This window comes from Aphis gossypii, chromosome 2 (genome assembly GCF_020184175.1).
Source record: "Aphis gossypii isolate Hap1 chromosome 2, ASM2018417v2, whole genome shotgun sequence".
Lineage (NCBI taxonomy): Eukaryota > Metazoa > Arthropoda > Insecta > Hemiptera > Aphididae > Aphis > Aphis gossypii.
This window is the reverse complement of record NC_065531.1, coordinates 21710019-21730944: the sequence shown is the minus strand read 5'-3', so window position 1 is coordinate 21730944 and position 20926 is coordinate 21710019. Positions and strand designations below refer to the sequence as shown.

The following is a 20926-nucleotide window of genomic DNA, read 5'->3' as shown; positions in this document are numbered from 1 at the left end:
TTCTTAATACAAAAATATACTAATGGCTGTATCTATATTCTATATCATTTGTTTGTATTTTGCAGTATAATTACTGGCTTTTTTTTGTACAGTTTAACTTTTCATTAATTTTTTCAAATATTTTGATATACAAGGTGTCCCACTGAGGATTAACTTTTAAAATAATCTGTTAATGGCGTCGAGAATATGTACCTATATTAAGTACATTAATTCAATAGTCCATTAATTAAGTGTCCTTAATGATTAAATACAAAAAAATTGTTGTATCAGAATAAATGAACTTTAATAAAACAAAATCAGTTGAAATTAAAACACAATTATTCTATATGTGTTCTGTGATTAATTATCAAAAACGTGTAGATAGTTGGATGTATGAAACACCAAGTATTTGTGTAAACTATTGTTCAATACTTGATATAGGTAATAAAAATATTGAGATAAGTCGATATCGGTCGGCGTCGCCGTGCCGAGTCGTTTTATCTTCAGTTTACCGTCAACTTTAGTGTAGACTCATTGTGGTGTTTTTCAACCGTCAAATAGTAAATCCAAACCGTCTTTTTAATTAAATATAACTGATGTGGTTAAAGTAAATTGTTTAAATAAAACAAAAAAAAAAAAATAAAAAAAGGCATTGTGTGTACGAATCGTTAAAATACAATTTAAAATTTTTCTTTATATTTTAACTAAATATTCTCACAAAGGTGCCTCCACATGGTCCTTGTCGAACCGGATTTATTATATAAATATTAAATACACGTAAGAAGTGTTAAAAGTATTAATGGTCAATCTGAAAATATAAAGCATCCGATTTTGATTTCGTGTCACCAACTCAAATGCCAGAAATTCAACTACTCAAGGTAAGAGAACCAAATTTCCTTAATTTAGATACGTAATTCCCTGTTGTAGTTTCTTGCGCTAACACGGTGTGACAAAAATTTAATTGGTACAAAGTTCAAGTTTCACTGAACGATTAAGAGTGTATAGGCTCTACTATAGAGGTCAAACATTGTCAACAGGTTTGTGACAATCTTTGTACGACCATATCAATAAATTATCGTTATACAGTTAATAGATTGATACCAATAATAGGTATTTAATAATTCGATGAGCCCTAATATCATGAACGATATAAACGCGTTATCATTCCGACGCGGGACAATAAAAGGGCAATTAACAAAGTTCTCAAATGCCGTCAACAATTTTTCTAAAGACGACGACTTAATTCAATTAATGGTTAAAAAAGAAAAAATTGAAGAAGGCTGGACAGAATTTCAAAATATACAGTCCACTATCGAACAAAAGTCCATTAACCCAGAAAATGAAGAATTGTACCGGGACGAATTTGAAAATTTATACTACACAGCCGTAGCTGGTTATATAAGACTAGTAGAAAAATACAAAAAAGTCGAAGGGCCGAGCTCGGTTCAGGTCTCAAATGAGATCGAAAACAATGCAGGTCAAAGCGTTTCGAGTGCGAGATCTAGTGTGAGCAATCAAGCCTCCATTGTGAAATTGGCAGCCTTAAACGTACCAAATTTTAGTGGCGATTACAAACAATGGTCGACATTTAATGACATGTTTACTGCACTAATCCATTCAAACGAAGCACTCACAGATATACAAAAATTTTTCTATTTGAAATCGGCGTTGTCTGGCGATGCCGAAAAGGTTATTCAATCGTACGAAACCTCGGCAAAAAATTATATAGTAGCGTGGAATTGCTTAAACGAACGGTTTAATAATAAAAAAATAATCGTCCAAACGCACACTAAAGCAATTTTCGATTTGGAACCCGTCACCAAAGAAAAATCATCAAAATTACGACAATTTATGGACTTATTGTCGGGACATATGACAGCACTCAAATCACTAGGTTACGACCCAAAAAATTGGGGACCAATGCTGTTACATATAATTTCGACAAAATTAGATGGTGCTACATTAAAAGAATGGGAAACACAAGCGCCAAAAAAGGAAGTGCCCGAAGTTGACGATCTGTTAACCTTTTTACAAAACAGATTTCAAATACTGGAAGCCGTAGAAGGTGCACAAAATATAAATTTAGCAGACACACAAAATAAGCAGAAATACAACAAAGTCGAAAAAGCAAAAAAAACTATATCCCATACTAGCACCAACAAATTTAAATGTTATTTTTGTAATGAAGGTCATCCGATCTATCGCTGTATGAAATTTCTCGCGTTGTCAGTAAACGATAGACTGCAACAGGTAAATAAATTGGACATATGCAAAATTGTTTGTCTCGACACGCAGACAACAAATGTAAATTTAAAGGATGCAAAAAATGTGGTAAGTTACATAATAACTTACTGCACGAGCAAAATGACATAACGCCCGTACCGCCGTCATGCACCGTGACTACGCACGCGGCTCAGTCGGCGGACGTCCACGTATTGTTATCTACCGCAATAATACGAATATACGATAAGTTTAATAAACCTGTATTAGCAAGAGCGTTGTTGGACTCCGGATCGCAATCAAATTTTATAACAAAAGAGTTATCAAACAAACTCGGGCTAGCACATAAAAGCATTAATTGCGAAATAACCGGGGTAAACAAATCAAAAAGTTATTCCACGCACTCTGTACTAACAAAAATACAGTCGAGGTCAGCCGAAAATCAGTATATGTTAAATTTTCTAACTGTACCAAAAATTACAACGTTTCTACCAACCGAAAAAATAAACACGTCAAACTGGGACATACCACAACACATTCAATTTGCCGACCCGTCGTACGCTCAGCCAGGGAAGATAGATATTTTGTTAGGTGCCGAAATATTCTATGATGTTTTACGCACAGGTCAGTATAAACCTATTATAAATGGTCCCATGTTTCAAGAGACAGCATTTGGTTGGATAGTAGCCGGTCCCGCTAAGAGCGAAAATAATTGCACAGTGCATTCTTTCTTTCTAAACGTGACGCCGGCCAGGCCGAGCTGTTTTGACCTGAACGATAAAATTACCAAGTTTTGGGAATTAGAAGAAGTACCGAAAGAAATAGTTTATAGCTCCGAAGAAAAAATGTGTGTAGACCATTTTAACAAATCAGTAAAAAGAAATGGTGAAGGTAGATTTGTTGTTCGATTACCGTTACGCGAAAATATAAATACCTTAGGTGCATCGCGTTCAATAGCTTTAAAACGTTTTTTATCTTTAGAAAATAGGTTTCGATCGAATCCCAAATTAAAACAAAAATACGTCGAGTTTATGGAAGAATACGCGAACCTCGGTCATATGGAAAGGGTAAACCCAGGTGAAAAAGAAGAAAAGTCGTATTATATACCTCATCACGCGGTTTTACGCGATAGTAGCGCTACCACCAAACTACGCGTCGTATTTGACGCGTCGTGTGCAACCGATTCCGGAAAAAGTTTAAATGATTTGCTACTAAAGGGGCCAAACATTCAAGATGAATTAATATGCATTATTGCACGTTTCCGATCATATAAATACGTCATGTCGTCAGACATAGAAAAAATGTATCGCCAAATTTGGGTGTCGAACACCGATGCAAATCTTCAACGAATCCTATGGCGCTCAAAACCGGACGAGCCGATCACCGAATTCAAATTAAAAACAATTACATACGGAACAACGCCAGCTTCCTATTTAGCTACGGGATGTTTAATGAAATTGGCAGAAGAAATGCAAGAGTTATTTCCGGTTGCTCATAAAGCAATCACTAATGACTTCTACATGGACGATTATCTGGGCGGCGCTAACGATATAACGGCCGCCGAAAAATTGCGCGACGACGTTATCAATATTTTAAACACCGCCGGTTTCAAATTACGTAAATGGATTGCTAATGATCATCGATTATTAGAAAATATATCAAACGAGGACAATGACCCACTGCGCGTTCTAAATTTAGACGATAGCACTATAAAAACATTAGGTCTGTTTTGGAATCCGTCTGACGACGTTTATCAATATAAAGTAGACGATAATTGCAAAAACAATACAGAACGAATTACAAAACGTATAGTGTTATCAATGATAGCGACTATATTCGACCCACTTGGTCTCGTCGGACCCGTTGTCGTCGTCGCCAAAATATTTATGCAAAAATTATGGTTAGCACGTATAAATTGGGATGATCTTGTAAGTACAGAACTAAACGAAGAATGGCAAAACTATCAACAAACGTTGCCAGAACTTGAAGAAATCCACATTCCAAGATGGATAATTGGTTGTTCTAACGTCTTAGTCACACAAATACACGGTTTTGCTGACGCGTCGACAAGAGCATTCGGCGCGTGTTTATACACGCGGACTACAGACGAATTGGGCAATCACTATTCCAGGCTTATAGTCGCAAAGTCAAAGGTAGCTCCATTAAAAGTAGTCTCTTTAGCACGTTTGGAATTATGCGCAGCCGTTCTGTTAGCTCGACTAGCTGATAAAATAATACCGCGATTAAATATTACGATACACGAAAAACGCTTTTGGTCTGATTCGACCATAGTGCTAGCATGGATAAATTCGCCTTCAACACGTTGGAAAACATTTGTAGCACATCGAGTCGGTGAAATTCAAACGTTAACAGCTGCAGCAGAGTGGGGATACGTCAAATCAAGCGACAATCCGGCAGATATAATTTCACGCGGTTGCAGCCCAAAGCTATTAAAAGACAATACTTTGTGGTGGGAAGGTCCAGTTTGGTTTAAATCAAATGAAAATGAATGGCCTAAATCCTCGATCGACGAATTATCGCTGAACACCGAACTTCCGGAGATAAAGCGTAAACCGGTAGCACTCCACTCGTCCACAAAGGAAGAATTTTATTTATTAAAAAAGTATTCGAACCTGAGCAAATTATTTCGAGTAACAGCGTATTGTAAGCGTTGGTTCGAACGCGCAAGAAATAAAAAAGTTAATTTCACCGATATCAAACTCGACGTCACCGAAATAGCTGCTGCACGATTAACAATAATAAAATTAGTTCAACAACATTATTTTTTCGAAGAGATAAAACTCATAAAATCCAAAATGTATATCAAAACAACGAAAATTGCATTACTGCGCCCTTTTTTAGATGAACAAGATGTATTACGCGTTGGCGGTCGCATTAATAAATCAACAACTATACATTTCGATCAGCGAAACCCGATATTATTACCAGCTAAATCAGAATTTACAGTAGCATTATTTCGTAACGAACACGAACGTCTATTACATGCTGGCCCGCAAGCGCTCTTATCGGCAATACGAGAAAAATTCTGGCCGTTAAATGGTCGTAATATAGCGAGGCGTACGGTGCACCAATGTGTTATTTGTTTTCGTTCAAAACCAGTTACGTACGAGCCGATCATGGGAGATTTGCCACGCGATCGTATTGAACCGGAACGCGCGTTCAAAATATGCGGCGTTGATTTCGCCGGGCCAATTATGATTAAAACCAGTTTAAGGCGAAACGCACCAATGACAAAGGCATATATTTGCGTATTTGTCTGTTTTGTGACCAAAGCTATACACGTCGAGTTGGTCGGCGATCTAACTACGAACGCCTTTTTGTCCGCTTTACGAAGATTCTGGTCGCGACGAGGAATATGTAATACAATTTATTCCGACAACGGAACCAACTTTGTTGGAGCAAACCGACAACTAAAAGAACTACGTGATTTATTTTTATCAAAGCAGCACATGGAACTTGTGCACAAAACTGTCACGGAAGTGGGAGTAAAATGGCAATTTATTCCCCCCAGAGCACCACATTTCGGCGGGCTCTGGGAAGCCGCCGTAAAATCGGTTAAGTATCATTTAATAAGACATTTGGGAAATGCTTTTTTTACTTACGAAGAATTGAATACCGTGTTAGTTCGCATAGAGGCTTGCCTAAACTCACGCCCTTTGACTCCCATGTCCTCTGATCCTAGCGATTTAAATGTATTGACACCCGGTCATTTTTTAATCGGTGGTTCTCTTACCGACCTACCGGAACCAGATCTTTTAAACATTACGCCAAACCTTCTCCGACGTTGGCAACGAACTATTCAGGTGACTCAGCAAATATGGTCGAGGTGGAGCACTGAATATTTAAGTCAACTCCAAGGTCGCTCAAAATGGTGTAAGTCAAAAGGTCCGCCGCTGAAACCAGACACATTGGTCCTGATTAAAGAAGACAATCTACCACCTCTACAGTGGGCAATTGGTCGAGTCACAGAAGTTTACCCTGGAAAGGATGGGGTGATCCGAGTAGCGTTGATCCGAACCAACAAGGGAGAAGTCAAGCGTGCCGCTCGTTCTTTATGTCCGTTACCGATAAAGGACGACAATTAATATATATATATAAGTACTAATTAGTAATAATTTAATAAAATTTATCAATCTATTGTTATTTTTTTTTTGTAATATGTATGAATTCTAAATTTAATTTGTAATATGTGTAAATATTTGTATTCATGTAAAAATTTTACGTCAGCGTAAAATGCTGGGCGATATGTTCAATACTTGATATAGGTAATAAAAATATTGAGATAAGTCGATATCGGTCGGCGTCGCCGTGCCGAGTCGTTTTATCTTCAGTTTACCGTCAACTTTAGTGTAGACTCATTGTGGTGTTTTTCAACCGTCAAATAGTAAATCCAAACCGTCTTTTTAATTAAATATAACTGATGTGGTTAAAGTAAATTGTTTAAATAAAACAAAAAAAAAAAAATAAAAAAAGGCATTGTGTGTACGAATCGTTAAAATACAATTTAAAATTTTTCTTTATATTTTAACTAAATATTCTCACAAAGGTGCCTCCACAACTATTGTCTATTTGTTTATAATTTCCTAGGATTAACACGGTTTTTAATTTATACGAAAAAGGTAACATTATCACACTTTGGGGATGATTAATAAAACATTACGACCGGAATCGATTAAAATAAAAACTTCAATGTACAATATTTTTATTGTACAAATTTCGAATAATTTATCATTTAAATTTACTTTATTTTATTAATAAATAAAAAAAAAATGATGATACGTAAAATTGATAAAATGATATATACATTTAATAGAGATTAGATAAAATTCGTAGATATCATTTTTTTAATAATTGGAAAAATCGAGAACACTACAACTGTGATTTTGTAATTATTAAGTGGACAATTTTTTTCCCGAGATATAATAAAGTAAAAAATATATTTTTGTTTCCTTTTTAATGAATTTTATATTTCAGTATATAACTATTTGTTAATAATAAAATTAGAATAATTATATAATGTTATATTTATTAGTTATGTATACTATAAATTATTATATTTACAATAAATAAAAAACAAATAGCGTCTTTTTTTTTATTTAAGTGTTACTAACTTATGAGATTAAATTTTACATTAAATCAATTTAAATATATTAGAATTAAGTTTGAAAATATGGATTACTGTAAGAAACAACTAAATAATTAGTAATAAGTAATAACGATTATTTATTTTAATTTTGAAATACACGGAAAATGCAAACCCATATATTCAATGTCACCCACTAGTGTAGCCTCGCTCAAATGGTCTCTATAAAAGGCTTACCCGTCAATACTATGAAAATAATATTAGCATTGATACATTTCCATCTTGAAACTTATAACATTTTAACACATTGGTATTATGACTACGTGTTGAAATATGAGCTATTTTTTTTTTATCCGGTCTTAAAACATTTCGTAACTTTATAATAATATTTGCATTAAAATGATGTCTACAATGTTTATTATTGAATTCAAAAATTGATTTTTTAAGACAACAGAAAACGTATCAAAGAGTATAAAATATTTTGTAGACATACTTTTACGAAAAATAACGGTAATCAATTCATTCTGATGCGTCTGTATTATCTATTAAGCCTACTGTTTTGGTTTCTCCGCGATTTGTACGTGATAGAGATTAATGCCCACGCGGGATTTGGTTCGGTTAACTTTACCGGTAGTGTGGCGGAGTTAATAACAAAAATTAAAGTCAAATTCGTTATAATTAGGTATTATCACCAAACCGTAATGTTGTATTACCATTGTTGTAATGGCATAACAGAAAGTATAAAATATAATAATATTGTCGTTTTGATTGAATTTAATTCGTAAAATAAATATTTCAATATTATGATGATCGTCATCCGATCAAGTCTTTTATTGGTTTCTGGCAATATAATATGGTTTTGGTTAGCGTACTAAATAATATACTTTTGTGGTGGTTATTTATCTTGGAATGCAATTTTGTTCCTGTGTTTATCATCGGGTTTCCTTCTAGATTGACAATATCTCGAGTCGACAGATCGCGCTAGCTCTGCTATTCAACCCACTACTCTGTCGAACAATAACATAACGAGATGGATTTGTTCGAATTTTATCAGCACAAACCAAATATTAGAACAATATTAATAATAGTTTGAAAAAAATAATATTAACCATCGTCTAATAATATTTATTTATACGGCCGCGGTAAGTTAATGTTTATAAATCATTGCTAAGAAGTAAGAATCCTATTAAATGTGGTAAAAAAACTATAGTGTATAATATATTGCCTATACAACCCTCCTTTTCATTAATAATACAATCTCAATTTATTCTTATTAATGTATATGAATATTGTATATACATTGAATATTTTGTACATGTAATTATTATCTAAATAAAAATAAATGTAAAATTACTTTTAACATTAAAATCATTGTTTTAAGGATCAGGTATTTGATTTGTTTTTAAAATACAAACTTGGCTCACATGAAAATCCTTAACGCATCATAATAATATCATAGTCAGATTTCAGTTTTATTTGAGAGATAAAGCCTTTATGTAGTAACCTACATAAATCGGACTTAATTTAAACTTAAAATTTTAAAAATTCAAACTTCCAAGATGTGATAATCACATCTAGGTATATATATGTATAAATTTAAATACAATTCGAACTGTATTCACAACTACTAAATGAAATAATTATTTTATTTTTAATTAATTTCATAAAATAATATTAAAATTCATTTATAAATACAAATCATATATAATTTTTTAAACAATAAAAATTATAAATACTTAATATTCATAACCAATTGTCTTCTATCACCATTTACATTTCCATTTCCAAAATAATTTTAACGTCCTACAGCCCGTTTCGACAATAAATCATGTATAAGGTATACTTATAACTAATCATTACGAATGGTTTCTTAATCAAACTTTCATGTTAAATATCTTTTAAATGGAATTAATTTATCATGATCATTGTACGCATTGTGTATTACATTATTATAACAAATAACAAATAATAATAATAAAAATAAAGATTAGAAATACATTTTTGTGTAGTATGGTGACTGAAAATTTTAAATATTACCTGAATATTGTCTTATTTTTTTTTTCAATATCGATTGTCAAATTAATAATTATAAACAATATGCCATGTATTATGTACAAAAAATATATTAGTTAAAGTGTTCTCGAGTCTTACATTATTTTATAACAAAAGTTGTTATGTGGAATAATTTTCAAAGGAAAATATTACTTTTTATTCGCTAAATAAACACGTCCAATAAATCTTAAGAAATTTTATTTAACATCAAACATGTTGTTCGCTTTAAGATTTAGACTAAATATTTACACACCACGTCGTCAAACGTTATACGGTTCATTATACGCCCATTCAAATATTTTTACGTGAACACAATATACCTAACCATGTATATATGCTTCACAGACAAGTAAAATATAGCACAGTAGAACTCAACATTGCTTATCGATAATTATTGACAGTCATTTGTTGCACGTTGTACGCACGCATTTCTCTGACCAAATCAACTACCTAATGAACCTTATCCATCGAGCGCATATAGTTCACTACACTATACAAGAGTATTGTCCGTTTCTGCAACAATACTAAATCAAATCATTCACATGTATAACAATTATAAAAGCGTGTCATTCGCTTGTTTTATTAGATATTTAAATAATAATATACAAGTATATTGTAATATTGTCTTTGACACGGTACGTAAATTATTTTAATTTACTCAGACGCACAAAAAGTACTCAAAATTTTAATTAAATGATATTATTGAAATAGTATAAATTGTATTTTTTGCATTACATAGATACAAGATATACAGACATACAGATACAGTACTGGTTTTCTTTAAAACAATCTATAGATACAACGAGTGTAACTGTATAGGTACGTACGTATATATGATGTATATATGCATTTTGTATTTTAACAGAACGTTTAAACAGGGTATTTTCTGTGTGATATTATTTAATAAAAATTATAAAAGTCATGTCATACTATATACATAAAAGAACACTGTTCAAAAAATAAAATTTGCATGTTAATTATTGTGCAGATAAAAATCCCCTATAAGTAAATATAATTTTTACAGTACTTTGAAAAATAAATATATTAAACCAACCTACGTATCATGATATTTGAATATTAATTGTTGTGTTTGATCCACGTTTGGATCAAAAATTTGAACTTATTTTGATGAATAAATTAAAACTTGAAACTATAAAGTAGGTTCGAAAATGACGGATATAATTAGTTTAAAACACTTTTTTTACTGTAAATATTTGTGTATATATTCTTTTTTTATTGAAACAAAGTTTTACATTTACAATCTATATTCACACATATTATATAATGAGTAAATTAGATGATATTTAAATGATCGAAGGGAAATTTGCCCATAGCCGGCACCCTGTGAAAAATGTTTTTAGGGAGAGATTAGGTCCCTAAACCAGTTTCTTTTAAGACGCTTGGGTGGGTTACTTGTAGTTCGTTTGGATGAAGATAAATGATAATAGGATTTATGTGAGTACTAAAAGCTTAATGTTGTAATTTTTTTTTTTTAATCAGTATAGAAAGTTTATAAGTGGGAATGCAAATGTCTTTATATGTAGTTAGCCATTAGTGATGTATCAGGGAGCTCCTGATATTTGAGTGTAGGCATGTATATTGAAATGCCAGTATTATTTTGATGTTGGACGGGCTAAGCCCCAAAGTTGTATATCTTAATACTTCACGGGTCTAAAAAGAGCCAAGTAGATAAAGATATGTAATTAGGATATTATAAGTATAATGAATGTTTATATTTTAATTTTAATAATATCATTAAAATATCGAATTAAACAGAATATTATAGTTTTTATTTTATTATCTTCATGGTATATACATGTCATGATTTTTTTTTTTTTTGATAAATAATAAATTTAAATACATTTACTCCAGCAACGACTATTACATGTATCAAAATGTGTAAAGTGATAAACTTAAAATTAAAACAAGTAAAATAAACTTCTATTTATTTTTACATTTCTGTTTACAGTGATAATATGACATTGATATGACAACAATTTGTTTATATTTATTGATAAATAAACATAATTATTAAAGCGTGTAAATATATTAAATAGGGACTATTCTATATTATTAAATATCATCATAATTTTTATTATATTATATTCTAAGGACTAGGGCGCATCTCGGACCAGCGGCATAGTGAGAAAATAAATTATACATAATATTATATTAGGTATTAAAATATGAAGTAGGTTTAAATTACAAAACAAGGTATGTTAAAAAAAATTGATTATCAATCTTTATTCTTTAGCAGATACATTATTTTATAAATAAAATATATCTATAACTACAGCTGGGTCAATATCGCTCAGATACGTATAGTATTATACCATTATATTATATACGACGGTTAGGAAGTACAAGATTTATAAATTTCTGGATATATTTTTAAAAGTGTGAGTAAAAATGTAACTTATATTATGCTCATATAAGCATTAAAAAACGATCAAATCCACTTTTATTTAATTCAAATATTTCGATAGCGGTCGTAGTAAAATAATCACCCTCCATAAATTATACAGTATATTTATATCATGTATGTACTGTATGTATGAATGTATATTACATTCGTATTTTTAAGTTAACCGTATTTGGGCTTGGCAATAAATGGCGTAGGAAGGCGAGTTGTTCGACTTGTGTGCTCCAATATTGCGCCTTATATATATTATTGTTATATAACTTTTAATATGAAACCATATAATACGAATAAAACAATATTCGCCAAAAAAAGTTAATTAGTATTTTACGTGCATATTCTGTCGGCGGCGTAGCAATATATTATTTCGTACGTAATAGAGCCAAACTATGTGCACGTTTTGTTGGCGCAATAATCGGAAAATACAACAACGCTTTGGGCTATTATTAAATTACATTTCGGGATTATTAATTTAATTTAGCAAAAGTTCTCCGTTCGGCGTTCGTGCCGATCCCTCGTCCGACGCACCGTCGTCATCGCGTAGAGCGAACCGCGATACACAAATTGTCTACATTATATTATAATATACTACACCCCACTAGCACCTGTATCCACCTTGGATAGTCCTAAACGTCTATACCGTACAAGCGACGTGAAATTACGAGTAGAATGCTAAAATTATTGCCCCAGTGTGCCTATATTACACACATATATTTATAATATTTTATAATAATGTGTGAATACCATGTCGTTAAAAGAGTAGGTTTCTCTATACCACTACTTTTTAATATTCTTATAGTGGCTTTTTAAATTTTTCTAGATGATTTATGAAATAAATAATAAATATTCAATCGAGAATACAGTACATAATCTATATTTTATGTAAATTACACACTTTATCTATAAGACGTATAAACCTAGCTTTATAGGAAAGAATAATATCACGTTGTTATCATTCGACTTATAAGTTATTAGTTTACAAAAACGATGATTAATAATAACTAATAAGCAATACGTCTACACTTACATTATTGTCTTATCGCGTTTGGACTTGAAGAACGAAACAATGAGTTAAGAGTGAAAGGAATTTTCAAGAATGTGTCATTTGCGTTTACCGCATTTGCTAACGAGGTATAACAAGTGAATATATGACCATAAAATACAATACACATACCTATTAAAAATATGTGGAATGAGTGGTTTATATTTGTGTAGAAGTGATGGAGATTCGATTAATGATAAATAATTGAATCGTTTTCGAGCTTTGGTCTCGTCATCGTTGCTTGACCGTGCGCGCGTGCGCGTTGTAAACAAGATACTTCCGGACGTCGAAAATTACAACAAATACACTCGTATTCCGGGGAAACATATACATGCAGAACGTATTTAAAAGATTTGGTAAATTAAATGATAATTAATATTTTTCTATACATTATTTATTTTAAAAAACAACATTTTATTACACAAAGTATATTGTACAAATATTTTGGGAAGAAAATAATAATTTCTAAGTGCTATTTGTTTTGTCTCGGCGAACACAGAGATCGTGTCGAGAGGATTGACGCACCATTGTGATCGATACAAATTTATTATATAATATCAAAGACTAGTCGATATGTGATATATATTTTTGTAATGTATCTAAACTATAAACAGTTTTCACTTTTATCCGTCGTCATTTTTTACACGTCAGAACTTATAAACATGCGAATTATCGTTATCCGTGAACAATTTTAACAATCGCGATATTGCGTGACGCATATTACTGAGATTACGCTGTTGCAGCTCTTTTATGTTATATGTATATAAATTATTGTATACAGTGTACATAACTTTATTAATTATAAGTATAATGATACTTACTAAATACATTATATACCACATTAAAGTTATTTCGATATCCAGCCAAAAAATAAATAAACATACATATTTATATATATTCAGTATAAATTGTTCGGATTGTTTTTAATTAAAAAAAAGGATTCTCAGTAATTTTAAAACTCTCTACGGCTGAAACTTTCCGGCATTTTTATTTGATTAAATTTTTAAAAATCGGATTTCGTACTGATTTTACGGACCACTTATTGGACACGGGGAAATGATTGTTTTGTTCTTTTATATACTTCGACGTCACAATACCTAACGCTAACATTTAGTTAATTACTACGCTTTGAATTGTTTGCTTCGTATACACATGTGCATTACGTGGCAAATAAAATACACATGTATTTATATATATATAACGAGAAAGGAAAACGTGTATTTTTCTGTTTCATTTATTCTATTTATTCACTTTTAATAAAACAAATTAGTGTTATATTATAGTCAACACTAATTTAATATTTTGCAGTATCTCAATCAGCATACATGGACGAAAATGAAGTTTAAATTTTTAACCTTTTTATCTCTTTTATTGTTCTAATCAAACATTATAATATTTATCTATACGTGTATAGAAGTATAAAATTCACACTCAAATTTATTAATATTTATTTCTAGATATTTTATAATAATTCAAATTTAACCAAATGTTTACAAAAATTTGTATTGATAAACAAATGAAATAAAATTATTACTTTATTGTTGATAATTTTTCTTAATATTAATAATAATTAAAGAGTTTATTAAAAAATGTTTATCAGTGAAAAATAAAATTGCATACTGCTGTGTATGCTGAAACTGTCAACTTTTCACTTTAATTAGAGATTGTTTGTATTGTTAATTTTTAAGAATTGTATAATACATGGTTTTAAAATGTTTCATGTATGATATAATATAGGTATATAATATAAAGAGATAATATATTATTCTGTATTCATAATAATGCATAATCCAAAGTAAATTTATTCATTGTTTCATAAAAATGAAAATTATTAATAGAGCCACAGAATATTTGACTAAATTACTATTTATATTTATTAAAAACATCATCTTTATTTCGAATTTTTACGTTAATTTCATTAATTATCAAAATTAACTAACTCTGAAGAAAAAATATTAAATGTCTTGAGACTTTATTACCCAATGACGTTACCTATATGTCACTGGCAATGTTTAAAAAATACATTAACCTATGTCTTTTCCACGAATACGGTACAAAAAAATCTATACTTCATGTTTAAATACCTAAAATGTATTTTTCCATTTTTTTTATTTTTTTTATTTAACTTATCATTTAATTTTGCTGTTTTAACTTTGCTTTTGAAATTGTTATCTGTGTATTAATAAATAACATGTTAAACAAGATAACTGCTGGGTTTCCACACGAGTTTTTAATACAGTGAGGCTCAGTAATCTTTCTTGTTATATATATAGGTATAATGTATATACAAAAAAATAAAAAGTTTACAGACAAATAATCCATTTATAATATTATAGGTATATATTAGAGATACAATAAGAACATTTGATATTGTATAATTTTCCCATACTTCTAAATACGTGTTAATCTAGAAATAAATAGATACTCGAAGATATATTATTTTTATTTTATTCATATTTTTCGGTTCGTAGTTAATGTTTATTTGAATTGTTAATATTGAACTAGTAAACTACTTCTCAATCTCAGGCATTTATATTTGCCTATAATTCTACTTTTGACAGTCGATAGTATTAGCATTGTCAACGTGTAGAACACAACGATATTTTGAGGTTTATTGATATTCTGTGATAGGAATAATGCGTGTTCGTTGTAAGCGTTTTGACAAATATCTTGAATTTGCCTATAATATCATGAACATATCTGGCTAGTCGCTTTATATAACATGAATACATTTGAAATACTGTCTACTATTTGACATTTATAATTTGCAAGTTAAATGCATACTAAGTTGTTTCTTGTCTCTGTGTGACGTAGGTATTGCCTACGTTCACGTTCACAGAATTGTTCATTAGAATAAAGCAATATAATGTAGTTCTAGTCCAATATTCAAACATTACTCAGAACTATGAATTAATGGAATACAATTACAACTTTACAAGAATTTACATTTAGTATTGATAATGAAGTAAATGGTTTCTATTATATCTACTCGTATCAGTCATATTATATTTCCTGGCATTTGTCTATTTTTTTCAATCAAAACATATTTTTCTAGTCTTTATTTTTAAAAATATGATTTAGTAAAATAGTTTTTGAGCTATAATGACAATAATATTATACTATATAGCTATATAAGAACTTATAAGTTTTTTTTTACTTACTCAAAATAAAAAAAAAATGATGGTTCTTGTCTTTGAAAATAAGTGTCGGAGCTACTTTTGCAAGTATACAGGAAAATTAAGTAACTAATTTCCATTAAGTATTTAAAATTTAAATATTTTTGTCGATTCAAAAGTGTTTGTAGGTATGAGGCAGATGGTCATAAATTATAATATTTAGCTTGGCAAACTATGGAGTATCACAGATTCGCGAGAGACGTGTAGTGTACAATGAACACTTTACGCATATAATAATATCATTTATCTTATTATATTGACGTATTGAGGAAATAAATGTCCACAAGAAATGAAATAAAACATGTTTATATTAAGTAGGTACTAATACATACAGTTAAAATCTTGTTAAAGTGTGCAGTAGCAAATCGAATATATTGAAATTAAGACAAATATGTAGGTAATAATTATGCTGACTGCTGAGCTAAGGTTTTGAAAAATCTATGCTCTCGTAATCATTTAATTTAAGTTTTCCAATGCGATTCTTGCAACATTTCAAAATGTAGGTTTAATATTGATATTAAAATTTTGTTTTGTTTGACCACCATATATAATATTATATATTATTATTGTCATTATGTTTGAGAATTGTTTTATATGAAATTCTTTATTGCGCAAGCTGGGTTTTATGAAACAATAAAAAATATATTTTATATACGTGGTGCGGTAGGATTTCAACTCGAACGTGTGCTTATATTTTTATACATCGCATATAAAGCTGCATACGACTTTAAAACAATCATAGTCCGCGCATTAACGTTATCGAGCATAATATACATATATATGAGAACGCGAAAGTGTATGTGTGTGTGAATACAAAAGGTTTTACCGAATTGTGTGAACTCGTATAACAGAATAATATATTTATATATATATATCAGTAGCATTATACATATATATATACAATAGGACTACGACCCGTGTATAAACAACGAGCGCAGAATAACCGGCGCTAAGTATACGATGGTTCTAGAAAAAAATAAACGCACGAGCGCACACGACGTACACTATAATATGGTAATGTCAGTAGCTTGTGTGTGTGCTTGTGTTTTTATTTTTATATTTTAAGTATTCATTGAAAACAGCTTTGGTTTACCCTGAGAGTGTATTCACACGTATTTAAAATAAAATATGCACATGTACATATATGCTATTTTTACTACACAAGCGTGTTACCATAAATAATACGATTCAACCCCTAGAAATGCATTGTGACTCGACGATACACACAAACAATATATTATAATATTACTATTATTATTATTATTATTATATTATATTATATGTACTTCCGACTACTCGGTGTAGAAGGTTTTATTGCGGTCGGATTTTTTTTTTTTTGGTTTTTCCTTCTTTTTTTAAAAAAAATTTTGTCCACCGCCCATCGGTAACCGCTACCGCCTATAACAGTTGCCGCCGCAGTGTTCGCGGTCACAACAAAGATTTATAATATCGTTAAATCCCTCGAAATCGCGACTGTCCGTATACTCGCGCGTGTACATGTATTATTCTATATACTTATATATAGAATAATATACACATTGTGTATGCGGTATGCCGTATATATCTATAATATCTATATGCACTATGCAGTATATACGTGTAGGTATGTGTGCGAGAGAGTATGCCGGCCCCGCGCAAAGGCAGAGGGTAAAAAGTTGAGAGAAACATTTTCCCTTTACATACAATTTTTTTTCTCCATGCCCGCGCGCGTGGTGTGTTGTGTGCGCGCAAGTTACAGAGAGGTTTTTATTTTTTATTTTTATTATTTTTTTTTTTTTTTGCAGACGGGTCGAATACTGGCAGCGTCACTAATCCAACAGAAAGTTTTCCCCTATTAAAAAACTCGGACCGGAGAAGGTATATATTGTGCACGCCGCAGTCTGCCGACCCGCGCGTAGGAGGGATGGTGAGTATGAAAAAAATTACAGAGAAAAATCCTAGGGGCGCGGCGGCGGCGGCAGAAGCCGAGGAGGGGAGGTAAAATGAAAAAAAGGGATCGGTCGGCGGCGATGGTAGCAGGCAGGCGGGAACCGCTTGGGCGTGGCCGGTCTGGGGTATACACACACACACGCACACACTGACACTGCACAGGCGAGCTCGAAAATGCGCGTACACATTCACACGCGCGCACGGAAGCATAATATATATATATATATACACACACACTATACGTACGTGGAAAAAAAGACCCCGGGAAAAGTGTCGGGAAAAGGTTGAAAAACGAGTTGCCATGTTTCCCTCTCTCGGGGATTCTGAGAGAGGCGTCCCTCTTGTGAGGGTCTAATTACAAAGCCCCCGGACGCTGGTCACGAAATACTAATTACTCGGGACGAGCGTGGTGCGGAAAATATTATATATATAATAATATATATATATATATATTTATATATATGCGTGCATATTATAATAATATATACGTATATACACTGGACTATACTGTGCATATATATATATACGCGAAACAAACTTGGGCCGCGTTGTGCAGAATTTAAAAATAAAAAAAAATAATAATAATATCTAAAACGACAACGGCAATAAAGCGAGTGGGTAGCGGGAGGTTTTTTTCCAAGAGGTTTTCTTTTTATTACTCGTATAATTTTTCATAACGCGTTTGAAAAATGATAAGTAATTTTTTCAGTCCTGTCGCGCACGTCTATATATTATATATTTAGGTAGTTCAAAAGCCACCGACACGATTTTAACGGTTTTTCGTAACGTTATAATAATAATATTACAGACATGACATTATACCGTTATAGAAATTTTACGAAAAAAAAGTTATTAGCGATTAACGTGCGGCACATTACGTTATGTACCCACGCCGAGCCGCCGCCGATACCATATATCGACGTACGGCCGAAGCGTTACTCAGAATAATAGTATACCATTTAACCACATCTACATTCTACATACCAAGTAGATATTCGAGATCGTATTTTTATTTTTATTCAAAAACTTACCTATGTTTTGATTTTGCCTGTGTTGTTTACTGTTGCTGCAGTATGTTCTTATAACCGATATCGCGTTTGTGGTACTGGCGTAATGGTGTCTACATGGAACAATTCTAGAGAAAATAAATTATAAGAATTTACTAGTACCGATATAGGTAGACGACATTAAACATAATATTAATTTCTCATGTAACGTTTTTGATAAACTGATTAATGATTAATGATTATATTTTATGACGGAAAACCCGTACTGCTGAATCATATTAATTCTAATATTATTTATTTGAGAGGCTACAACTTTCAAGATAAGAGTGCGCGTAAAGAACTCCAAAGAAATTCGAAGATTACCGATTTCCGTCGTCCGACGAAGTGACCGTGGTACATAATATATTATTAACCATGTTCACGGCAGGTAAATTCATACTACGCACTACGTGTTCGCGGTTGATAGTTATAACACTTATAGCTAATATTTTTTTTTTTTGATCAGTCTCGTCGGCCATTTTCTCCGCGTCCTATTTTTAATCAAACCGTTTTGCGAGTTCGTCGCGCCGTCTGTTTAGTGATTCTTGTTTAAGAAATAATAAGTTTATTGCATTCATTCAGTTAATTATTATGAAGCATAATCTGATGTTGAAAAACCGGAGAAACATATTTTACTGGGTACGTACATTACGCGTTTCATGATATTATTTTTATAACATGTACAGTAAATCTAGTTTAGTTAATCATTTTGCTTACCATTAAGTAAAAGTACATCGATGATTTATAGTTTTCAATATTAAAATTAAAAGTATACACTTATCGTATCGAAATTATTATGTCATTTAATTAATTTTAATAATTATCAATATGTATATATTTGCCTATTTAAGTTAATATAGTAGGTATAAAAAGAATTTTTCGAGGAGGTTGTACTAATACATAATATAAGTTTAAATTAAATTAGATACTACGTATTTAAAAAGAAAGAGGATGTTTATAGAAATACATTTTGTAGAAGATATTTTAAGGAGATGGTTATGACACTCTCATCACTTATCTCTCCCACTGTATGTGCTACTGATATTATATAGACATATAGTTAAATGTCATAACATATGACTCATAGGAAGACGTTAGGTACTATAATATCTATATGACTACATTCCTACAGTGTTTTATTGATTTATTTAGAACATTAAATTCTGAACAATATGGAAATAGGTCACAGTAAGCAATAAATTTAATTTTTCTATATTATATTAAACGTATTAGAGGTACCTACCTAACTTAAAATTCAATAATAACGAACACATTTATTTTATTCACGTGTTAATTTTGTTTTAAATTATAGGCTAGCATATTAAACAATGTTAAACAACAATTTTATTAATTATTATAGTCAGTTTATTTAGATTAAATTAATAAACATGAAAACTCGTTTTGAAATTTTTTGTAATAATTGACTTATTTTGTACAATGTATAATATATATACTAGATTAGCAGGTATGACGTATATTAGCATATTAATAAGATAATTATTACTGAAACGTCGTTATTAATTCATATTAGTCTAGTACTCTAGTTTATTAATAATATGTAGGTAATCAATAATTCATAGGAAAACTTCAGGTAAGTCAATTCAATATTTATTTTATTAAGTTCTATAGATCAAACTGTGTTTTATTTATAAATTGTTAATAATAAATACAACTTTACGAATTGAAAATAATATTATTTTTAGTTTTATTTCGTATTTTAATAACTTAATTGCGTTTTGTATGGCGTTATTTATACATGTAAAAAATTAACACAACAACTAATTAAAAATATTATACTGTTCGTTGAAATACAAAAGTATAATATTATGTAGTAGGTACCTAATATCTATATTACACATGTATAGTGTGTGTATTTTCATAGTATATTATAAAGTTTAAGTTTTGTAAACATATTTTAATCTAACAAGAAAAACAAGTAGGTAAACTATTAATTTGCGT

The 20926-nt window shown here is 30.8% G+C and overlaps 1 protein-coding gene, 1 long non-coding RNA gene and 1 pseudogene across 2 annotated transcripts in view; 2 read left to right on the top strand and 1 right to left on the bottom strand.

The window, feature by feature from the left end:
• The window catches only part of LOC126550087 (uncharacterized), a 58278-nt pseudogene that overhangs the window by 7740 nt on the left and 29612 nt on the right, over positions 1-20926 (bottom strand).
• On the top strand, positions 1120-6305 carry LOC114131043 (uncharacterized). The gene is made up of 2 exons (XM_050199080.1): positions 1120-2185; positions 2275-6305. The coding sequence occupies exons 1-2, from the start codon at positions 1120-1122 to the stop codon at positions 6303-6305; spliced, it is 5097 nt and encodes a 1698-aa protein (XP_050055037.1).
• Positions 19138-20926, top strand: part of LOC126550088 (uncharacterized) — a 59657-nt gene continuing 57868 nt past the window's right edge. Inside the window, exons 1-2 of the long non-coding RNA XR_007604099.1 lie at positions 19138-19355; positions 19434-19606. This is a non-coding gene — a long non-coding RNA (uncharacterized LOC126550088). The remainder of the gene's footprint in view (positions 19356-19433; positions 19607-20926) is intronic.

Excerpts from the sequence above, each read along its gene's own strand:
- LOC114131043 (XM_050199080.1), top strand. The coding sequence starts at position 1,120 with ATGAACGATATAAACGCGTTATCATTCCGACGCGGGACAATAAAAGGG. Across the intron at positions 2,186-2,274 it reads AGGTCATCCGATCTATCGCT|ACAACAAATGTAAATTTAAA; the intron begins GTATGAAATTTC and ends CTCGACACGCAG.